At 39.3% G+C, this 23,753-nt stretch overlaps 1 protein-coding gene and 1 pseudogene across 1 annotated transcript in view; one reads left to right on the top strand and one right to left on the bottom strand.

Moving 5' to 3' along the window:
* MYO1D (myosin ID) overlaps positions 1-23,753 on the bottom strand; it is a 351,929-nt gene that overhangs the window by 176,058 nt on the left and 152,118 nt on the right. The window contains exon 16 of the mRNA XM_039251930.1: positions 20,542-20,749. Within this exon, the coding sequence (XP_039107861.1) occupies positions 20,542-20,749 (208 nt within the window). The remainder of the gene's footprint in view (positions 1-20,541; positions 20,750-23,753) is intronic.
* On the top strand, positions 20,899-20,983 carry LOC120246765 (annotated as a pseudogene).

Below are 23,753 nucleotides of genomic sequence, written 5' to 3'. Positions count from 1 at the left end.
GAGGGGAGGAGAGGTTCTCTGCCCTGGCTCTCCCGTGGCATTCCTTAGGAAGGACATTCATGTGTGCAGTGCACTGCTCTCAGGGGCTGTAAGGTCCCTAATTGTGCTCACCCACTCAAGGAAGCAAGGTTAAATTTTATAGAAATAACCTCGAATCAGCTCCGACTTATAAAATAATTATTTTCAATAACTTATTATTAGTAACAAATTACTCATGATACACTTTACACCTGTGACAGATGTGCCCATATCCAAATCTATTATTTTACAGCAAAAAGAGGTGATGATTTAAACCTTACACAAACTTGAAACTGACAGCCGGCCCACAGTCCCTGCCTACCACTGCGGTGACTGCCTCAGAGCCACATCCAACTGATGAATGGGTTCTGGAGCAAGAAGTAAAGACAGCTTTATTGAGACTGGCACAGCCAGGAGGGCTTCAGTGAGGAGGTGGAATCAAGAAGAGCACTGAAGGCAGGGCGAACTGTTAGTACACAGGTGGAAAAGTAAGGTCTGCGGGGGCGGTCAGTGAAGAGGGCACTGGAGTTGTGCAGTCCTGCAATGTAATGGAAGATGGAGCTGCTTGGAGCCAGATTCTGGAAGAGCCTGATCTTGACTCTGTAGGTGATGGAAGGATTTTTGAACAGAGAAACATCACTAAAACAAATGGGGATATTGTATAGATGAGGGTCAAGGAGGGACACTGGGAAGATCACATGGAAGTGGTTCAGGGGCAGAGGACCACACCATTGCCATGGGTCTGCTGATTTTCACACTGGAATAGCCCTTTACAGTGCACACAGCATGACCACAATTTTAAAAATTGTGTGTGTGTCTGTGTATAGGAGAGAGCAGGACAGAGTCTGGAATAATGCATTCCATAACGGTGAAAAAAAAATTTTTTTTAATGTTTATTTTTGAAGGAGAAAAAGACAAACCACGAGCAGGGGAGGGGCAGAGAGAGAGAGAGGGAGACACAGAATCTGAAACAGGGTCCAGGCTCTGAGTAGTCAGCACAGAGCCTGATGTGAGGCTCAAACCCATGAACCATGAGACCATGGCCTGAGCCGAAGTCAGACACTTAACTGATTGAGCCGCCCAGGCACCTCATCCATAATGGTAATAGTAACTACCTTTTGGGTGTGAGATAATGGGTGGTATTATTTCATTGTTTAAATAATTTACTATATTTTAAAATGAACACGTATCACTTTATAACAGAAACTATTAATTAGAATTTTGGATAGAAATAATGTAATGATAGCTGTATGTTGTTCCTATTTATAATCCATTTAAAGAAAACAAACTTGTGAATAATTCAAAGTACTCTGCACTTAAATGACAAATCTTGGCTGATTCCTCAGTTCTCCAAACCAACATATTTTCCATGTGTATTCAGTTCATTTGAATGTTTGTATCTACACAAATACAATAAAACCAACTCAGGACAGCTGACAACTAAACATCTTATTTTGAAATTAAATTTTCTTCAAAACTCAGACTCTCATTGTAGTGCTGAATTTGAATAGATAGCGATGTTTGGCAACATTAAGGCTTTCTGACAAAAACCACGGAATATAAATAGTCCTAAATTTTCTTTAGTAATGAATAAAACCCCAGAATGGAATGACTCATTAGTTCCTCCTCAGTATATATAACGGGTGTGTGAATGTGTGTATGTGTGTTGTGTGTGTGTGTGTTTCTAGAATTAACAATGTGGCTAAAAAGGAATCATACCAGAGCATCCTATTTTGTAACATGTTTTCACTTAACATTTATTATAAACACTTTTATTATTATTAACTTTTTTTTTTTTACAAATAGTTTATTGTCAAATTAGTTTCCACATAACACTCAGTGCTCATCCCCACAAGTGCCCTCCTCCATGCCCCTCCCCCCCTCCCCCCCTCATCCATCAGTCCTCAGTTTTTGTCAGCATCCAAGAGTCTCTCATTATTAAATTTTTTTAAATGTTTGTATTTATTTTTGGGAGAAGGAGAGACAGAGCATGAATGGGGGAAGGGCAGAGAGACAGGGAGACACAGGATCTGAAGCAGGCTTCAGGCTCTGAGCTGTCAGCACAGAGCCGGACGGGGCTTGAACTCATGAACTGTGAGATCATGACCTGAGCCAAAGTTGGATGCTCAACTGACTGAGCCACCCAGGCGCCCGTATTAAATTTTTTTTACATAGTTACATTGTTATATCTGTTTTCTATTGTACGGATATACCATAATTTATATAATTAATTTCCTAACATTTTCCTCCATTATTTTCCACTTCCATGAGACATGTTGAAAATTCTTCCAATTAAGTTTTTATATCAAATTCATAAGAATTTACCTAGTAAAAATTTCTAAAAGATTAGAAGCAAATTAATTTTAAAGTTTTTGGAAACACATTGCCAAACTGCCTTCCAGAAAGTTATCACCAATTTACTCTTATGCCAACAGTATACACACATATCCTCAATTACACTGAGTATGATTTTTTTAAAAAAAACCTTGAGTATTTGACAGGTGAAAAAAATGGCTGCTGGCCATTTCTCTCTCTCTCTCCCTCTTTTTTTTGCAAACTGAGCACCCATATTTTTGCTCAATTTTTAATGAGGTATTAATTTTTTTTGAAGGGCCCTTTGTCTATTAAAGCTATTTATATTCTGTACTTGCTGAAATTAAAAAAAAATAGTTTAAGGCAACTATATATCTTCTCATAAAGACAAAGTGAATGCTCTAAATATAGGCAATAAATAATGATACATTTCCCAGAACATGCTGAATATTTCATAAACTTTTTTTGGTTAGCAAAATTTAATCATCCAAGAAGGCCATGTGCCATGTGCCATGAAAAAGAATACGAACAATTACTGATAACAGTTGGATTTCTTGGTAGTTACATATATTTGCTATGGTAAGAAAAGGAATAAAATAAACCTCAACACTGTAGCCCTCACACTGAAACCACATGTATTCCATTATATACCTAAATTGGTAGATAGCATATATTTTATTATCCATTAAGTGTATTAGCTTAATGAAGTATGTGGTAAAATTAGGTACTTTAGAAAAGCCATTTTTTTTTAAGTTTTAAAAATCATCTTTTTTGGGGGGTGATATTTGACATCAAATATCCATGTTGTCACTAAGCAGTGAATGCCCATTACAATAAAATATTTTCATCATTGTTTTTAATATGTCTCCCAATTATTTCCAAAAGGATCTGAGGGAGCTTATAGTGAAAGTTTCATAGACAATGGGTCACCCAAGTAAAGATAAAAGACGGTCGGCTAGGTGAGGGCACGGGTGTGGGTGGGAAGGGAGACAACCACACTTGAAATCCAGGGGATCTGAGTACAAATCTGAGCCCGGAGAGTCCTGGCAGCAGCAGTAAATGGGAAATTTAATGAGCGGCAGGGATTTCATTATTTAATAAGGTTGGTAATTAAAGCAAAATACTCCCTGCACCTAAATATGTTTTATTTATACATAATAATTTGTGTTGAGGAGGACAAAGTAATTGCCCAGCAGTGATTTAACAGTATTGTTTGGCCCAGCTGGTGCCCACCTTCAGCTACCTGGATAATAGAGCCTTCCTCCAGACAAGCTTTTGGTTGTACACTTCCTATCTGCAAGATCTTTCATCTGAGTTTGGAACAGCAATCCTCACTGAACTGTTCAGAAGTTTTGTAATTTAATGTAAACATCTATTCACAGATCGCTTCCTCTCCACTAATTAATTCCTTACACACAGTCCATCTTTTGAGCTTCCAGCCATTAAAAAAGAGAAAGTCCAATGAAAATTGCAGCCAAGGGTTTTTTTTCCCTTCCTTTTTTTCCTACCACTACCTATAGGGGCCAGAAAGTGTTGTCATGGAGACGACAGCTGCTGGGTTATGAGTGACAGGTCTCAAGAGAGAAGTGTCTTGGAAAGGGAACATCTCAAGTTAAAAAAAAAAAAAGGCGAGGGGAAAACCAACGCAAGTTCTTTTACTAAGCATAGCAGGGGAGCTCAGTTGAAAGGTGTCTGTAAGCTACAGCCCAGAATAAAACCAACATTTCACCCTTTCTTTCACCTAACATGGGAAATGTTTTCCTTCTAAAGGGGAATGGATTCCTTTTAAGCAAATCTCAAGCATATGTACATATCTTGGCATAATTACATTTTAAAATTGGGATTCACACTGATGCACCAAATTGGTTGCCTTAGTAATGAGATATCACCCGGGCAACGGATTTGCTGCTCTTTCAGGAGAGCAAATCATCTGCTTCCAACTTATGGGGGAGCAGGCTGGGCAAGGGGTGGTGGGGGTTTCTTACTGGCAGTATCTGAGAGGAGATAAATAAGAAACAAATTATTTTTGACATGCCACCGTTATTTTCCAAATATGCTTTTATCTTTTTTATTCATCAGTTAGGTGGGAGGAGAAAAAAGGGAGGACAAAGGAGGGGGGCACATAATGAGGGCAGGAAGGGGGGGGAGGGGAGGGAGGCAAAGACAGAGGGAGGGAGGAAGGCGAAAGAATGCTCTGTTGTTCTGTTAAATTTCTGCTGAAGCATTTTTATTGTTCTAAGGGGCCTTGCATTTGCCTCTATGTAAATACTACGTGGCATCAGCTATTGGCTTATATTATAAATAAACAAATTTTCTTTGCAGGAATAAAATAAATGCCTTATACACAGTAACGTTACTGTAACAGTGCCTCTTGTAACGTATACAGCAGTAGGGCTTCAGTGTTCAATATCCATTTACTAAATGCCTTACACATGAACAACTCCCCCTGGTTTCTTCATTAACAACATACATCCTTTCTCATACCTATTTTCATTACCATGAGATACCAAGAAATGCTTAGTCTACTTTCTCACTCGAGGATTCTGGTACTTGGCTTGTGTTTCTTCTCCTGCCCTCTACTTTCATCCTGATCAGCTTTACCATGATGGTGATTCATAAACCAGTGGTCTCCTAATCGTCAGATTAAGTGGGCACTTCTTCGTCCTGGTTTTGTTGGGTGCTTCTATGTGTGATACTGATCATTCCTTCTCATTTGAAATTTGCTATACTCCCTTCGTCTTCCTGACTCATATGGCCAACGGCTTGCTGGTCATCTTGACTTGAATGTCTCATCACCCTGAACGCATCATGCCCCGAACTCTTACTTTCCTCCACATACGCTCCGGTATGCTCCATCTCTGTCTCAGTGGTTAGCGACAAACAGCTATGCAGGAACCTAAGTTGGAAACCTGGGGATCATTGGTTCTTGGCTTTTACCAGTCTCTCATTCCAACAACCTTCCTGGTCTGATTTTTATTTTATTTTATTTATTTATTTATTTATTTTTTTTACAAATAGTTTATTGTCAAATTAGTTTCCACGTAACACCCAGTGCTCATCCCCACAAGTGCCCTCCTCCATGCCCATCTCCACCCCCCCATCAGTCCTCAGTTTGCTCTCAGCATTCAAGAGTCTCTCATGGTTTGCCTCTCCCCCACTATTTCCCCCCTTCTTCTCCCCCATGGTCCTCCGTTAAGTTCCTCCTAATCCTCCTATACGTGCAAACATATGTTATTTGTTCTTCTCTGCCTGACTTATTTCGCTCAGCATAACACCCTCAAGGTCCATCCATGTTGCTACACATGGCCAGATTTCATTCTTTCTCATTGCCATGTAGTATTCCATGGTATAGATTTTTTTTAATTTTTAAGTGGACTTTATGTTCAACATGGGGCCCAAACTCACAGTCTCGAGATCAAGACTTGCATGCTCTACCATCTGAACCGGCTAGGCACTCCCTTTGGTCTGTTAATTTTAACTCTTAAATATTTCTCAAATTTCTCCCTATCTCAATGACCAGGGCTTCGACTGAGGCCCCCATGTGCTTTCCCCTAGATTATAGAAATAGGTTCTTATTGGCTATCCTGTCTCAAATCTTGACTTCTCCTTCCCTTAACATGGACCTATTTAGAACTCAAAAACTGACCACAACATTTCTCTCTCTTAAAACTTCCAATGGGACTTCCACTGAATATGGGAAGAACGTGGCAAAACAGATAACCTGATGTGTCCACTATTAGCAGAAGGTGGTAAATACCCCTATGTATAGCTGAGCCTGTAGGAGTGTGGAAGACTGACCTAGGTGTCAATATTGGATTGGTCAAAATGAAAAAATTCTGACAAATGAAACTGTTGATAAGGACAGGGAACAATAACAACTCTCACACGTTTCAGGATTAGCGTAAGTGGGGACAATTATTTTGGAAAGCAACTGGGCAATCTTTAGTAAACCTGAAAAATGAGCGGATTCTAAACACCTAGCATTTGCAATGTGTGTTCTGTTCCCTAGAGAAGTTCATAAAATGTGGACACCCTTCCGAGGGAGTCTCAAAAGAGAAGCTTATTTCATAATAAAACCAGCAGGTTATTTACCTTTGTAATTCTCATGCTCTCATGAATCTATAGAGGAGTTTTCCAGCATTTATATCACACGTAACAACATCACCACTCTGATAGCTAATGGAATGTGAGCTGGTATACTCTTGAATTTTCTAAATTTTAAAAAATTTATTCATTTATTTTGAAAGAGAGAGTGAGTGGGGGAAGGGCAGAGAGAGAGGGAGAGAGAGAATCCCAAGCAGGCTCCACACTATCAGCACAGAGTCCGATGCGGGGCTTGAACTCACGAACCGGAGATCACCACCTGAGCTGAAACCAAGAGTTGGACACTTAACCAACTGAGCCACCCAGGTGCCCCTGCTCTTTCCTAAGGTGAGCTATTGGGGTCCTCAAAACTTGAGAAGAGCTGCCCCACAGAGACCTAGGCGCTTGGAGAAAGGAAACGTGTACAACTATGTTCACTGTAGCATGAGTTGGAGTGATAAACTGAAAAACTGAGTGTAATCAGAAAAATAAATGGCTCTTTAATAATGAAATGGCATAAAGAAGTAAAAGTAAATAAACTAGAGCTATAATTATGGACCCAGAAAAATTTGAGAAACATGCTGAGTGAAAAAAAAATCAAGTTGTAGAAGATTTTGTACAGCACAGTGTGGTAACGGTATCAAAACCAGGACAAAAAAAATATAATCGAATCAGAGGCTGCCAGCCTCGAACAGTGGTTATTAATGGGGAGCTGTGAGAGAATGGGAGCTTGCTGGCCCGGTGCTTTGAGAGGACAAGTCCTGAGTTAGCTCTTTACATCTTGTTAGGTAAACAAGAGAAAAGGTTAGTGAATATTTATATACTTGTCATAAAATTCAAGCTAACCCCAAATTTATAATTCTGTCATCACAGGTTGCACCGCAGCCATGTATGACTGCATCCTAATTATCCATATGGCTGTTTTCTAAGAAGGGGAAAGAACTTCCCTGTAACATCAAAAGAGCTGTTTTAGTAACTCCAAGGACTAGGACTAGTCTATGTTGATTCTGGAAAATGCCACCTGTTATTTTAGCAGAAAACTTTGTTCCTTGTATTTGTCACAGTTTACCCCTTAGTGATGATTAGCCCACTCACTGCGAGATCAATGGTCCAGCTCCAGGGAACTCAACCTGTATAAATGGTTCATGAAATACAGACTAAGGTCTGTCCTCCTTATAAACGTATTTTCATGTAAAATGTGAATCCCACAGAGTGGTTCTCAAACTTCCGGTACCTCTTCTTCCAGAAAGCTTTCTGTCCTCCCCTCTGGAGGGTCAGGGTCTCTGCTCTGAACCCACGTGGCAGTGATTTTATACCCAAGAGTGTCTCAATGACCCCATTCCACTAACACATCTCCCTCCTCACTAGGCTGTCAGCTTCTTCTGGATGGAACACTGTTCATTTTTATGTCCCTATTCAGTAATGAATGAACAAATCTAACTTATTACTTACATAAAATGCATCTGAGCACACTTCTCCCACACAGCCACATCTCACAATGTTGGGAAGGATGCTTGCCACCTGCTTCCTCTCGCAGCATACTGAACAGAAGTATAGTCAATGGCCACCATTTGATCAAAGGCACATTTTTTTCTTTATTCCCTTTCAACATTTAGGCAAGGTCAAGTGGCTTTTGTGGACCATAAAAATATTCCCCATGAATGAAGCAATGAATGGGCTGGCACTGGGGGGGCCACAGTCTCCTCTCCTCCTTCCTGTAATTAAGCTTATGTTTTGTCTGCAGTCATCCTAACACACCTTTCCCAACCTACTCATGGCTCAAAAGTCACCTTCACCAAAACAAATAAAAACCTCTTCTCCTCGAGCCTATATTCTCAGTAAAAAAAAGATAGAGCTGCTGATGACTTTTCATTACTGTATGTATACAAGTCAAAAGCTGATTCATAATTTCAACATAAATGTTCCCTTCCAATTGTAGTAAAAATGTATCTTAGTTCACATACTTAGTAGTAAATGACTCAGAGGGACATCACTCCGTGGCTACCAAGGTCCTTTGATAAAGGAATTTTGCCAAATTACATTCTTCTTCCTCTCTCAGCATGATGCCACAATCACTTTTGTGGCTGGATTTATAAACTTTTCTTCAACAGTGTGACTCATGCCACTGTGGTGAAAGAGAACAGTGGGTAAGGGTGTGTGCAGAAGGCTGGTCTACGGGGACAAGGCTCAGTTCTGGCATTCAACACCTGTGTGACCTCCAGTGAGTCACTAAGGTACTGGGTGACTTTACTTCTCTTTCCTCTTAAATAAAAATAATACTAGACACTCATTCACAGGATTCTTGTAAAGATCTAGTTAATATACGTAAAAGTGCCCAAAATATTGCCCGTCACTCAGTAAAGATTAGCTACTATATTAACAGACCTTGTTTCTTTTTTAAGGGCAAAAGTAATCAATTTTATATGAGAGATAATTGTTTTGCTTTTAGTCTCAGAAAGAAAATACTTGACTAGTTTCTCAAAGAAGTCAGCAAGCTTTGTTTGAAAACAATGTAAAAGCCCCCATGGCTTCATGCCACTAGTTGATAAAGTTCCACAATAAATGATACCTTAGGGAATAGGGGCAAATGAAAAACTAAACCAATAAAATCCAGTTTTCAGAAAATGATTCTATTCACAGTTTTTCTTTTGGCTGGTTTACAAAATTATTATACTCCAGTCTGTGTTAACCTTTGAGACTATTTATAATTAATAGCTATGATCGAGGAACCTGGGTGGCTCAGATGATTAAGCATCTGACTCTTGATTTTGGGGCTCAGGTCATGATCTCATGGTTTGTGAATTAAGCCCTATTTCAGGTTCTATGCTGACAGCACAGAGACTGCTTGAGATTCTCTCTTTCCATCTCTCTGGCCTCCCCCTCTCGCATGTGTTTTCTCTCTCTCAAAATAAATCAATAAACATCAAAAAAAGAGCTATGATAGTATTCTCAGTTTTAGAATTTACTATTTTCACTCTCTGATCATGTTTTAATGAGCTACTTTTAATCCTTCACCAGATCCTTCTTGTGACTGGGGCTATAACATAACCTAACCATGAATAAATTTAGCAAGTAAGTATAAGAACATACAAACAGTATTATAGTTAATTAGGACAAGGAACCAGGGCAGTCCTTGGGATACATGAGCTGCCTTTAAAACATACCATTTTTAAGGATGAAATGATATGTCATTGAAAGTTATAATTAATATGCCAGAGACTAATGTGTTCCATTCTCGAAGGGGCCTCAGCGGTAGGCCTCCTATCCCTAAGAATCTGGGGGAAGACATTTCTAAGTCAACTGGGAGCAATAAACACAAGCCACATGTTGGGTGATGTTAAGGAAGTATTATGAATTTTAAGGAGAATGACAGTGGTGTGCAAAAGTCCTTATCTGTAGAGACTATAATAGTATGTAAGGGCAAAATGGTCATACAGCTGAGATCTCCTTTTAAAAACACCAAACCAAGCAAACACACATAAAACATAAGGTGAGGACTAGACAAAATAAAATGAAAACGGCAAAATACTGATAACTGTTGAAGCCGGGAGAAGGCAATGGGGGGATTCTTCATGCTCTTCTTTCTACTTTTGTGAGGCTTTGCAAGGGTTCATAATAAAAACGTCCACAAAGAAAGAGAGAATACACCTTCTTTCAAGTTATACTCAAAAAGTGGCTGTATACTAGCCCCCCCAATTCAATTCCATTCAATAAATTCCAGAAACTAGAGTTACTACACTTAACATTCCATGATTATAATGCAGCAAAGCTAAAAATTACTAATAAACTAGAAAATGAAACAAGACATGGATCACCTGGAAATGATTTTTTAAAATCATGTATGTATTGATTTCAATACATACATGTATACAGTATGTATTGACTTTGAGAGAGAGAGCACGCAAGTGAGCAAGGGAGGGGCAGAGGGGGAGACAGAGAATCCCAAGCAGGCTCCAAGCTCAGCAGCCCAATATGAGGCTTGATTTCATGACCATGAAGGTTACCTTTGTTTGCTGAGGCAAACATAATATTGACACTGAGCTGGTTGAGTATAATTCTCAGATCTGATAGCTCAAAAGAGAAAAAAATTACACAAGCATCTTGATCTTTGTGAAGTAATTTCAATTACTTCAACATCTATTCTTTTTTCTTTTTTTAAATCATTCTTGATTTTGAAAGTACTCTTCTTAACATGACAGAAATAGATGGAAAACTTCACATGCTCAAATGTATCTACCTCTATCAGTGGCATGCCTAAATAGAAACTCACTAGAAGGGGCGTCTCGGTGGCTCAGTTGGTTAAACATCTGACTTTGGCTCAGGTCTGAGTTCGTGGTTCGTGAGCTTAAGCCCCGGACAGGGCTCTCTGCTGACAGATCAGAGCCTGGAGCCTGCTTCAGATTCTGTCTCTGTCTCTCTGCACACCCCCTCCCCCCACTTGTGTGCTCTCTCTCAAATATAAATAAACGTTTATTTTTTAAAAATAGTTTTTAATGTTTATTTATTTTTGAGAGAGAGAGTGTGAGCATGGGAGGGGCAGAGAGAGAGGTAGACAAAGAATCTGAAGTAGGTTTCAGAATCTGATGTGGGGCTTGAACTCATGAATCGTTAGCTGGATGCTTAACCAACTGAGCCATGCGGGTGCCCCTATAAATAAACATTTTAAAAAATTCAATAAACGAAAAACTCACCAGAAGCATTCCCAGTAAATTCAGGAACACTTCAAGGATGTCCAATATCACCATTCCAGGAAATTTCACAAGGTAGGTTTGCAGCAGTGTGGTCCCCTCCCCATGACATGACTGCCAGTTTGAGGGCAGTAGCCAAGAAATACAGCCAATCCTCATACAAGAACAAGAAGACATTTTCCCATGAGCCATCTCAAAAGGACTCTGGGTCTTACATGCTTCTGTATGTCTTTTATCAAACATTATATACAGTGTGTTTATTTTTTTTTATTTTTTATTTTTTTTTAACATTTATTCATTTTAGAGAGACAGAGAGAACAGAACACGAGCAGGGGAGGGACAGAGAGAGAGAGAGAGAGGAGACAGAATCCAAAGCAGGCTCCAGGCTCTGAGCCGTCAGCACAGAGTCCGACGCAGGGCTCGAACCCACAAACTGTGAGATCAAGACCTGAGCTGAACTTGGATGCTTAACTGACTGAACCACTCAGGCACCCCATATACAGTGTGTTTAAATACTGTTGACTTATTGATAAAAATAGGTAGCCTTAATTTTATATAATACTCTCATAATATCAGTTCACTGGTAGAATCTAAATATTTATTATTTTTAAATTTACAGATGATCACTATCCTACAATTCCATCCTGAACTTCACATACCATTGGAAGCAACAATCACATGTGAGGTTAAGCCCACATTTTGAATATTTTATCTCACTAGCTTGAGGTCTTTTCCTCCTTACTCAGCTTTATCATAACCTCTTTTTCACGCTCACATAGTTTACACCCTTTCTTCCTCACTCATTCCTTTGTTTCCCATACCCTGTTTATGAGACTGTGCCAATTTTTTGAAGACCTAACAATCAAACTACTACCATCTTCTAATAAGGAAGCTACTGGACAAGCAAAAATAAAATTCTGGGGGCCTACGAACCTTAGGAATGGATCTGAATCCTTAGAGTGGGAGGCTTCTATTATTTCCTATATAAACACATCTATAGTTTCACATAGCTGTAACAGAAGATTGCCAACTGACTTTAGATTCAAACTTGACTGTGTACCCCACAATTCCTAGTTCCATGGGTGCTACAAGGTTCGAGTCACATTTAGGAAAGAATAAAATCTGGGAAACTCATGGCATGTAGTGTGAAGCAGGTCAGGAGCTGACAGCTGTGGAATTCATGAGCTATATATAATCCCAGGGTACCCACAAACTGCCTGGAGAGGAAAATGATCAAAGCCTTAAGATACTACTCTAAGAAAGAATGCCTATGTTTAGTAGCCTTCAGTATGTGATATAACGGCCTTGAGCTCTAGGCTACCCCATGGCACACTGGAGAGGATAATTCCATTCCTAGAGCTAGGATCAAAGCTGTGCGAGCTGAAATGGTCCCAGTGACCATTAAGATCGCTGTATACAATCAATTATAGATGCCCTTTAAGAAAGGCTCATTCCCTCAAATGAAGACACAACTCACAAAGGCACTCTCTTGTAGATGGGTCAAGAAAGTCACTCTTCAAGTCCATCAAGGGATTCCAAATTTGTTAGTGGCCACACAAAAGATAAACTTCTCTAATCCTTTTCCATCTCCCTTTGAGAATCCATCCTTCATATCTCCTTATATGACAATTTTGATCTCGCCCTATGATTCCCTCAAATGAGAACATAAATTTATTTTTTTTAATTAAACAAATTTTTTCCTGAGAGAGAGAGACAGACAGACAGACAGACAGCGTGAGCAGGGATGTGTCAGAGAGAAAGAGAGATACAGAATCTGAAACAGGCTCCAGGCTCTGAGCTAGCTGTCAGCACAGAGCCCCAACGGGGCTTGAACCCACGAACTGTGAGATCATGACCTGAGCCAAAGTCGGATGCTTAACTGACTGAGCCACCCAGGCGCCCCCATAAATTTAAAACTATACATGCACCAAAAATAAGAAGGGAGAGTTTCTTGAGGGAAGCCATACCCTACTTGTCTTCTAAGATGGCAACATAATTGAAACTAAATGGGTACAGAATATTAGAGAATCATGACTCTTTGTAATGCATTCAGTATGAAGTTTTCATTAAAAATTTTATTAGAAACTACAGTCTTCTCTCAGGATTTCCCCAACTATGTAACAAATAAGCATCTTATTTTCTGAGAATTAATGAATACAACACATAGAAAGAAATAATAAGGAAGCCCAAGCCAGAAAAGTCCAAGCTGAAGAAGGAAAAAAGTTGAAACAACAAAATCAGCTGTGACAGATTGGCCTCACAACACACGTACTCATTATACACGTCAACTCAACTCAGCTCCATGTGCTCGCTGCTGAGCTGAATACTGATCTCTCGGTACCTCCTTGCTTAAAGCTGTAATTCTGAAAACTTTAAATAGTCTCTTCAGCGCTGCCTAGAAACATCGTCTTATTTGGTCTCTCATTCAAATGTGAAATAAGGAACACACACACGCACAGACTCAAATGTAGAGGGTATGTGGGTAAGTAAAGTGATTGTGTATTGTGGAAGGAACAGAAGTATGAAAAAAACCTCAATGGCTATCCTGATTCGTTTTTTATGTGATGAAGAGATGTGTACACAACTGGGGCTTTGCCTAAAAAGCTTTTTTCAGTAGTCAAGCAAAAACATTCAGGTTTTAGGTCATTCAGAAAGGGTGTTTATAAGAATAAAAATATCCAGTGCTTCAGTGAGTCAAGCTCTTTCATGCATCAGCTGGTGGGAACATAAATTGGTCCAATCTTTCTGGAAGCCATCTGACAATGAGGACAGAATATCTTAAAAGTGCATATCTTTTAGGGGCACCGGGGTGGTTTAGTTGGTTGAACGACCAACCTCAGCTCAGGTCATGATCTCACAGTTCATGGGTTTGAGCCCTGCGTCAGGCTCTGTGCTAATGGCTCAGAGCCTGTAGCCTGCTTCTAATTCTGTGTCTCCCTCTCCCTCTGCCCCCCTCCAGCTTACACTCTGTCTCTCTCTCAAAAATAAATGAACATTAAAAAAAAAGTTTTAAAAACGTGCATATATTTTAAAGCAAAAATTTATTCTGAGAAAATAATCAAGGATCATTACTAGTACTTACTAGTAGCAGTAACAGCAGTATGAGTAGTAATAACAATAGCTAACATGTATTGAACTCTGGGTCAGGCACTGCAGATCTGTGCACTGAAGTGGGACCTAGAGAGTAAAAAACTGGAAAAATCTAAACATCTAGCAATAGCACATTGACTGAGGAAGCTCTAGTAAATCATATTAAGGACTAAGCCAGCTATTATGAATATGCAAATAAGAATTTACACACATAAAGATAGAACAAAAAATATGATACAACAATATGGCATGATTTAATTTATATTTGATAGAAAATTATATTTTAAAAATATAAAAGTATTTCTATGTTTTTCTTTTTCCTACATGAACTTGTACTGCTGCTACTTATGTGCTGTAAAATCAATAAGTCTTTGAGCTCTAGATGTTTTTTTTTAAGATGGTCATTTTTTTTTTTTTAATAGTTTTATTTATTTCTAGGAGAGAGAGAGACAGCGTGAGCAGGGGAGGGTCAGAGAGAGAGGGAGTCACAGACTGAAACAGGCTCCAGGCTCTGAGCTGGCAGTCAGCACAGAGCCCGACACAGGGCTCGAACCCACGAACCGCGAGATCATGACCTAAGTGAAAGTCGGACGCTTAACCGACTAAGCCACCCAGGCGCCCCAAGATGGTCATTTCTTAAAAAAAAAACAAAAAAACCCCAAGATATCTGTACCAATTTCACAAATCTCCTAAAATGTCAAGCATATGACTAAGTATTTAAAGGAAAACAAGATGCACTAAACAGATCATCTATAATTCTTGATACTGAATGCTTAGTGGTTCAGACAGTGATGGTGTAGAACTATACATTTTTTAAGCATTAGAAGGCAATGCAATTTGTATCTCTTCTGCAGTCTCTGTGGTTATGCAGTTTATTCCTTTAAGAACAACAATTTTGGGAGCGCCTGGCTGGTTTAGTCGGAGGAGTGAGAGGCCCTTGATCTTGGGGTCGTAAGTTCAAGCCCCACGTTGGGTGGAGATTAATTAAATAAATAAAAATTAAAGAAAAAAGAACAATTTTAGAGGTTCTGATTTTGGTCAACATCATTGACTTTGCCTCTTCCAACCTGCCATCACATCTCTATTAAGGTACAGAAACGGTATGACAATTCACTGAAAGCTAGCTCGTTCTCACATGTTAAAACCTGGAACACAGTATGATATTGGCATAGGAATTGTCCATGGAATAACATAGTGAGTCCTGAAAATAGACTCAAGTACGGGAATTTATTATGAGACAAAAGCAGAATTTCAATATGTGGAAAAAAGAGGAAGTTTTAAATAAACTGAATTAGAACAGCTGGTTTTAAATTTGGAAAAAAACAGAGTTGGACCCTTATATAACACCATGCATAAAAACTAAATCCCAGAACCATAACTTTTTTTTTGAAGAAACTCAAAGATAAAAAGAAAAAAAAAAGATAAGACCTATTAAGTAAAAACTTTCATGTCAGAGAGTATACCATAAGTGGAGTCAACGACAAATGATAGCCTAGAAAAATAACTGCAATACATAAAGATAATCACTCCCACAGATTCATGAGAAAATGACAAACAACCCAATAGAAAAATGGGCCAAGGATACGAATAAGCAAGTAACAGAAGAGGAGCAATTCCAAAAGATCAACAAACACACCCTCATGAAGAGTCACGAGAACACAAAATTAAAGTAGAAATGAGACATCATTTCTTACTGGTAAGAATGGAAAAAATTCAGAAGCCTGGTACAAGTCACTGTGGTTAAAAAAAAAATTAGGGAAGGGCACTTGGGTGGCTCAGCTGGTTGAGTGTCTCACTTCGGCTCAGGTCATGATCTTGGGGTTTGTGAGTTCAAGCCCCAGGTTCTGCTCTGTTGCTGACAGCTCAGCTCGGAGCTGGGAGCCTGGAGCCTGCTTCAGATTCTTTGTCTCCCTTTTTCTCTCTGCCCCTCCCCTGCTTGTGCACGCTCTCTCAAAAATAAATAAACTTAAAAAAATTTGGGGAAAGAAGTTCACTTACACTGTGGGCTACACAATGTGAACTCTTAATATGGATGATGATTATAAATATATATACCCTTCAACCAACAATCTGCTCATGGGATCCCAGTGCACAGAATGCATTAGCACTGAAGTGATGGCGCATAGGATGAAGTATTCCTATATGTATAAGGAAGTCTATTAAAGTTATGGAAGATTTGGGAGTATCCAGAAAAGAGTTAACACAGCAGGCCTGAGACTACATCCTTAGAAAGGCCTGCTTCCAAGGTCGGCCCCTGGCTAGTGTCTGGGAAGTTGGCTGGAAAACGACTTCACTTGCTTATATAACACTTTCCCTAAATGGTTAAGAGTGGCTCAGTGTGGTTACACTGTGTGCAAAGAATGAGATTTACGCTGAATATCTCATTTTCTTCTGGGGGTCTGGGGTTTGGGTACATGTTAGGCAGAGGGTGCCTACATAATCCCCAGTAAAAACTCTGAGCACTGAGTCTCTAATGAGCTTGCCTAGGAGACAACACTTCACACATGCTGTCACAATTTACCTCTGGAGGAATGTCCATGCAGCTCCATAGGGAACGAACTCTTGGAAGCTTGCTCCTAGTTTTCTCTGGATTTTGCCCCATTTGCCTTTTCCCTTTGCCAATTTTGCTTTGCATCCTTTTGCTGTAATAAATTTTCCTCATGAGCACAACTATATGCTGGCCCTGTGAGTCCTTTTAGTGAATCACCAAAACTGGAAGTGGTCTCGGTGACCATTGACATAGGTGGTGAGAGTGGGCAGGCAGAGATGATAAATGTGGGGAAAGAGAGTAAGAAAATACTATTAAAAAAAGAGAAAGGTGCTCATAAAAAAAAATCACCACGTGAACCATGATCTCATTTATATTATAGTATATATGCTTGTATATATGCACCGAACAATATGAGCAAGAATGGCCACCGCAATGCTAATGGTTTGTTATCTCTGGATGGTGGGATTTTAAGTTATTTTCCATGATTTCTCTTATACTTTTCTATATGCTCTGAATTTGTTTTTGCAATAAGTACACTTTAATTATATAAGCAGAGAAAAAAGATAAAGCTATTTTTTATTTAAAACAGAAATAAAAGTCAATTGTTAGAGATTCTGGTTTAAAATAGCATTTCCTGTTGCTGCCTCTCCTAACTTCCTGTTCCATTCCTATTAGGTTATGGAAAAAATAAAAACACATATCACATGAAAAGTCAGGCAGCTAAATACCTATTCCCAGAAGCTGAGAGAAATTTCCAATAATTGTATGGCCTGTGGAGTTGATTTAAAGAACATAATCAGTAGATCACCTATATCCTACCCTGGAACAGCCTGCCTGAGAATTCAGAGGAAGATTCTTATTTCCTGCTTCACTGCTAAATGGTTAAGAAATGCAAGATCTATTATCACAGAAAAGACTGGACAGCTTTTCCTCTGTGACATGGGTGATGGCTTTTGAAGTAAAGAAAGCCATCCTTTTTCTTTTAGAATCTCCCTTTTCTAAGTAGAAACTGTAATTTCCCATCAGAAAGAAAGCAGAGGTGCTGTAGAGAGGACAGAGAAAGGGAGAGCCATAGTAGGTGAGCATATGTACTATATAAGAATTGGCTCAGGGGTTGGGGGTGCCATCTTTGATCAGCAGAGCTGCAGTAGACTAAAGTCTGCGGGACACCATCAACTGTGGAGGTGAACAACCTGCCACTGGAGATTTAAGAACAGGATTCTACCAGCCATCAGGTGGACAGAAAGTGAGTTCAGGGTAGCGCAATGAAACAATGTACTACCCATATGGTGACACTTTTGAGAGCAAAACTAACAGTTATGAGAGACAAGAGGCACGAACTGGGACTCTCCCAAACTAATGGAGAGGGAAGGTCACTGTCCTTCAGGGCCAAACCCTGAGCCTGAGTCAATCTCTTGAACAGGTATAAAGGAGAAAAACAAAGTATCAGATATGCAAAAAGCATAACAAAAAACATCACTGGTCAGTACTGAAGATCAAAAGAAAGGATTTAAGTATACAGAAGAACAGATGCAGGAAAATAATTTACCATGGCAGACAGAAAACAGATACCCCACTGCGTAAAACAGACCTGAGTAAAAGCAATACAACAAAACAAAACAAAACGAGTTAATAGAAGGAAATTGTTTCAGGATGAGATAGAATTTAGTATTCTACTCCAAAAGATTTTCTGAGGCAAAATACATGAAAGAGACCTAAACTTAGAAACATGTTAGCAATTGGGAAGGAAGAGAAAACCTTCATTACTTGCACATGATATAATCATTTCCCCAGAAAAACTAACAGAATCTGCAAAGGTTTCATTCTAGATACAGATAAACCAACATAAACCCATATATGTCTATCTACCAACACTGGCATGTAAAAAATTCACAGCAGTAACAAAAACAATAAAGTATCTAGGAATTAGCCATGAATTTCTAAGGCCTCTCTCTTAATCTAAAGGTCAAAGAAATGATTTAAATAAGCCCATTCTGTACTCTTAAGATGATTTAATACCATAAAAATGTTCTTTCAAATTAATCTATAAATTCAGTGCAATCCTAATAAAAATTACTGTTGAATTTAATGAACCCAATAAACACAAATTAACATTTATATTGCAAAATAAAGGTCTATGTATAGGTTAATCCACCTTCATAAAGAAGAGTAGAGAAGATAACTTATCTACTGTACACTAAGACATACTGCAATAAAAACCATGTGGCATCAATGTAAAAATGGGCAACTATATAAATAGAACATTCAGCGATGGAATATATACATATGACAGCAGATGTTAAGAGTGGCACCACTAAACACACAGTTTAGTAGATGGTACTGAGAAAACGGTTCACTATATCGAAGAAAATGAAACTGGATTCCTACATAAAACCAAATATATAGACAGGTTCTAAATGGATTCAAGATCTAAATGTGGAAGATCAAAGTATACAGTTCGGTGGAGAAAAGAGAGGCTGGTCTCTTTGTGACCCGGAAACAAGGAGAGCCCTCTCTATGTCAAAATGAAGGATTCCCTTCAACAAAGCATATGACAGATGAAGTTCATGAGAATGCCTACAGAATAGAATGTATTTAAAATGTCTAACGAGGGGCGCCTGGGTGGCTTAGTCGGTTAAGCGTCCGACTTTCGCTTAGGTCATGATCTCGCGGTTTGTGGGTTCGAGCCCCGCGTCGGGCTCTGTGCTGACTGCCAGCTCGGAGCCTGGAGCCTGTTTCAGTCTGTGACTCCCTCTCTCTCTGACCCTCCCCTGCTCACGCTGTCTCTCTCTCTCCTAGAAATAAATAAAACATTAAAAAAATAAAAAAATAAAGTTTAAAAAAAAATAAATAAAATGTCTAACGTGAAAAAGTGATTAATGTCCAAAATATTCAAGGAATTCCTGCTAATCAACAAGAAAATCATACCAGCTCCAGCAGAAAAACAGACAAAGGATACGAACTGGCAGTTTATTAGGAAGACCCCCCCAAAGCAAATAAGCTTTTAATGAGATGCTTGGGTTTAACGGTAACCAGAGAAATACAAAGCAAAACGACAATGAGATATTAGACCTTTCGGTCTTGCAAAATTGAGGTGGCTGGATGCCACGAGTCAGGATGTGGGCACATGGTCACTCCCACAATGAGCTGGTGTCAGTGCAAACTGGCAGTCCTTCGGGGGTGGGGGGGAACGGGTACCACTTATACCAATCAGGTTTACGTATGGTACCTACGTTTTCTCCTGGTACCTATCCCACAGGAAATTCTCACAGAGGCACAAGATTTTTAAAAATAATCATATATATTTTTACATTAAAATGGTCCATATGGAAGGTATAGAAATAGGTATGGTATATAAAAAGAAAACGATGAGTGAGTGGATGAAGTGAGAAGGGGGTTCTGCACAGAATTACGACAGACACTACACTCTACTGAGCTTTAAGTCAGGAGCCCACTCTTCAGTCAAGTGCTGGTGGTGGGTAATGATGGGTGAGGAGTGGGTTTCAAACGTGTTGACAAAACTTCTGAATTACAAGATAAAAAACAAGTCCTTTACCCAGTTAAGCTGAGGGAAAAAACTCCGTAAATAACAAGGGACAGAAAGTTGGCTGCTTCAGACATCTCTCCAACTTCACAAACCAGAAGATAAAATGTCTTGAGTTTTGAGGATAGGATAATTTTGAGCTCAGGCAGCCAAATAATTTTTCCATGTGTGAAGACGACAGAAAACATTGTAAGATATACATTGATACAAAGAATATACCATCATGAACATTTCTCAAGTCAAAGAAAACATTCAATAAATTGTTAAGAACATAAAAGCAAGACCTGATCCTTGTGTAAAAAATATAAAATTACCTTTTGTAGAAAGAGGACAATCCTTACGAGCATCTGGGCACGGAGTTCTTCTAAGGTAAACAGTGTTCGGGGTGTTCGAATGAAAATTTTGGTTTTCCCATAAGCCACATCATCCTGAAAACCACAATGTTCAACCAGCTTCCTGACAGCCTCTTTGTCTGAAGGGAGATCATGGTTGGGCCAGGTGAATTCAGAGATCATCTTGTATCTACGTGAAAAATGAACAGGGCATATGTTAAGGGAGAAAAACCCTATGGTCTCAACAGATACAGAAAAACTATTCAGAATACTCAATAAATTGTTATAGAAAAACAGCTTAGTAATGAATTCTATTCATTAATCTGATAAGAGATGTAGATCGCTTCTCGGCCTTTTGGCTAAGATCAAGTGTAGTATCTGATAAGAGATGTAGAAGAAGATTTTAATAAGATAAATACTCCTTCATGATAACAACTCTTACTAAACTAGGAATAGAAGAATACTTCCTTAATCTAATACAGGCTCATTTACCAAGAACTTACAGCAAACATCATTCATAAATGGGCTACCTTCGCAAATTCTCTTTATAAACAGAATTAGTGAGACCTATAAGCAAACTGGCATATGACTGGGAAAGGAACAAAATGAACATTATGACTTGCTTCAAGGAAATCAAGCAGATCTGCAAATAAAAACTATTATCACTAAAAGAAAACCAAGCATAAATTAAATACACAAAAACTAATGGTGTTTCTAGGTACAAGCAGCCATGTTGGCCCCTTGTAAGGTGGCTCACTACACACCAGCTTCTCAGGAGTGAAAATGAGCAAGAGTCACGGCTTCCTTTCAAAAGTGACATTCTAGGGGTGCTTGGGTGGCTCAGTCGGTTAAGCATCCAGCTCTTGATTTTGGCTCAGGTCATGATTTCAAGCTTTGTGAGATTGAGCCCCACACTGTCAGTGTGAAGCCTGCTTAGGATTCTCTCTCTGTCTCTGCCCCTCCCTTGCTCTCTCTGTCTCTCTCAAAATAACCTTTGAAAAAAGTGACATTCTATTGCTTTTACCAAGGGGAGGGGATTACCAGGGGCCTGAGTACAGACAGGTGGGGATCCCTGGGGTCATCTCAGAAGGCTGCCCTACCACAGCACTGCTTTCGCCCAGTGCCAAGTTGTTTACTACATGTAGCCAAATTTAGTAATTTTCTTTCATATATTATATCTGAATTTTAATCCATAGAGAGAAAGGCTCTCTTCCTACTCAGGTGACAGAATAATTCACTTATGTGTTCTTCTAGTAGTTGGATGTTGTCATTGCTTACATTTAAATCTTTCATCCATTTGGGGTTTATTTTGGTATCCGGTGTGAGAAACAGATCCAACTTTAATCTTCTGTCAAGTGGCCACCCAGTTGTTCCAACACTATTTACTAAAAAGTCCATCTTTCTCCCTGTGATTTAATCTGCCATTTTAATCATATACTAAATTGTTCTTTTACTTGTTTATTTCTGGTTATTATTATTATAATAGACATTCTGGTCTGTTTCATTGCCTTGGTCATCTGTGCATCAGTTCCATGTGGTGGTTTTCTGTTTTTTTGTTTTTTTTTTGAGAGAGAGAGACAGACAGATAGACAGACAGTGCGAGCGGGGAAGGGGCAGAGAGAGGGAGGGAGACAGAATCCCAAGCAGGCTCTGCACCCACCAGCACAGAGGCTGGGCCCAAACTCATGAACCACAAAATCATGACCTGAACCAAAACTGAGAGCTGGAAATTCAACCGACTGAGATCCAGGTGCCCCAGTCCCATGTGGTTTTAATCACAGACATCTTAAAAAGTATATTTTCATATCTGATGGTCTCTCCTCATCCTTTTCTTTTTAAAAGGTCTTTCTAGCTATTCCCGCATGTTTATTTTTCTATATGAACTTTCGAATCAATTGGCATAGTTCCAGGGGGAAATAATCACAAAACAAAGAAACTCTTGCTGGCATTTTTATTGGGTTCCCACATTAAATTCATTAAATTTATCTATGATATTGAACTGTCCCATCTAAGAACAAAGGATATCTTTCCATTTGTCCAAGTCTACTTTTGTGCCTCTTGGGAGTCTTTAAATGGCCTTCTCACACTTCCTGTTGTGATAATAGATATCTAAGTGGCATCTAATCCCTTCTTCTTGACATCTCTCTCTTTTCTAAGCTTCCAGGACATGCTCTCTCTGGTTTCCTTCTGTCTCTCTGGATATTTCTTCTCAGTTTCATTTTCTGGCTACTGCTCCTCCATTACTGGACCCCAAAATGTTGGAGCGCCCCTGGACTTGTATCAGGCCCTCTTCTACATAAATACCCCATACCACCTCATTTATTCCATCTATGTTGCTTGTTTAGTGTGTGTGTGTGTGTGTGTGTGTGTGTGTGTGTGTGAGAGAGAGAGAGAGAGAGACAGAGACAGAGAGAGAATCCCCAGCAGGCTCCACACTGCCAGCACAGAGCCTGACTCATGGCTCGAACTCCTGAACCATGAAATTATGACCTGAGCTGAAATCAAGAGTCAGATGCTTAACCAAATGAGTCACCCAGATGCCCCTCCATCCACTTTATTTTTCAGTTCATGAATTTTTTATCCACAGCCCAGCTCTCAATTCTGAGCTTCAGATGCATATATCCAATGCCTACATAAATCTTAAGGGCATTTTACATTTCTCTTTCACTCTTTCTCACCTCAATACCCTCAGTTACTAAAGCCAAAATCCTACGAATTATAATTTGATCCCTTCTCTTCTCTATCAGTCCTTCTAATTCATCATCAAATTCTATTGGGTCCACCTCCAAAATATATTTAAAATTCAACTATTCTTATCTTTATGGCCATAATCTTAATTCAAGTCACCATCAAGTTTACTACTACAGACTCCTGAATTGTTTTCCATTTCCTCCCCAATCCATTCTGCATGCTCAGCTGCCTCAGTAGTTTTCTAAAAAGCCTTCTGTCATTTTTATCTTTTACTGCTCTCCTCCTTTAGCCCTATACTCCGATCACAGTGGACTTCTTTAGGGTCCCATAATGTGGTTGCTTCTTGCTTGTTCAAAGTCTTTGCATATGCTGTTCCCATTGCCTGGAATGCTTGTTAAAAATCCACTCCTTGAAAGGCTGGCTCCTTCTAATCCTTTAGTGTTTTCATGATCTTCTTTCATCAACCATCAACTCCCATTACTCCCCTCTATACATTTTAAAGC

Source organism: Hyaena hyaena, unplaced genomic scaffold, assembly GCF_003009895.1.
Source record: "Hyaena hyaena isolate Hyena2069 unplaced genomic scaffold, ASM300989v1 scaffold_10, whole genome shotgun sequence".
Taxonomy (NCBI): domain Eukaryota; kingdom Metazoa; phylum Chordata; class Mammalia; order Carnivora; family Hyaenidae; genus Hyaena; species Hyaena hyaena.
Note: the sequence above shows the minus strand (reverse complement) of the source record. Positions and strands in the feature narration are given on the sequence as shown.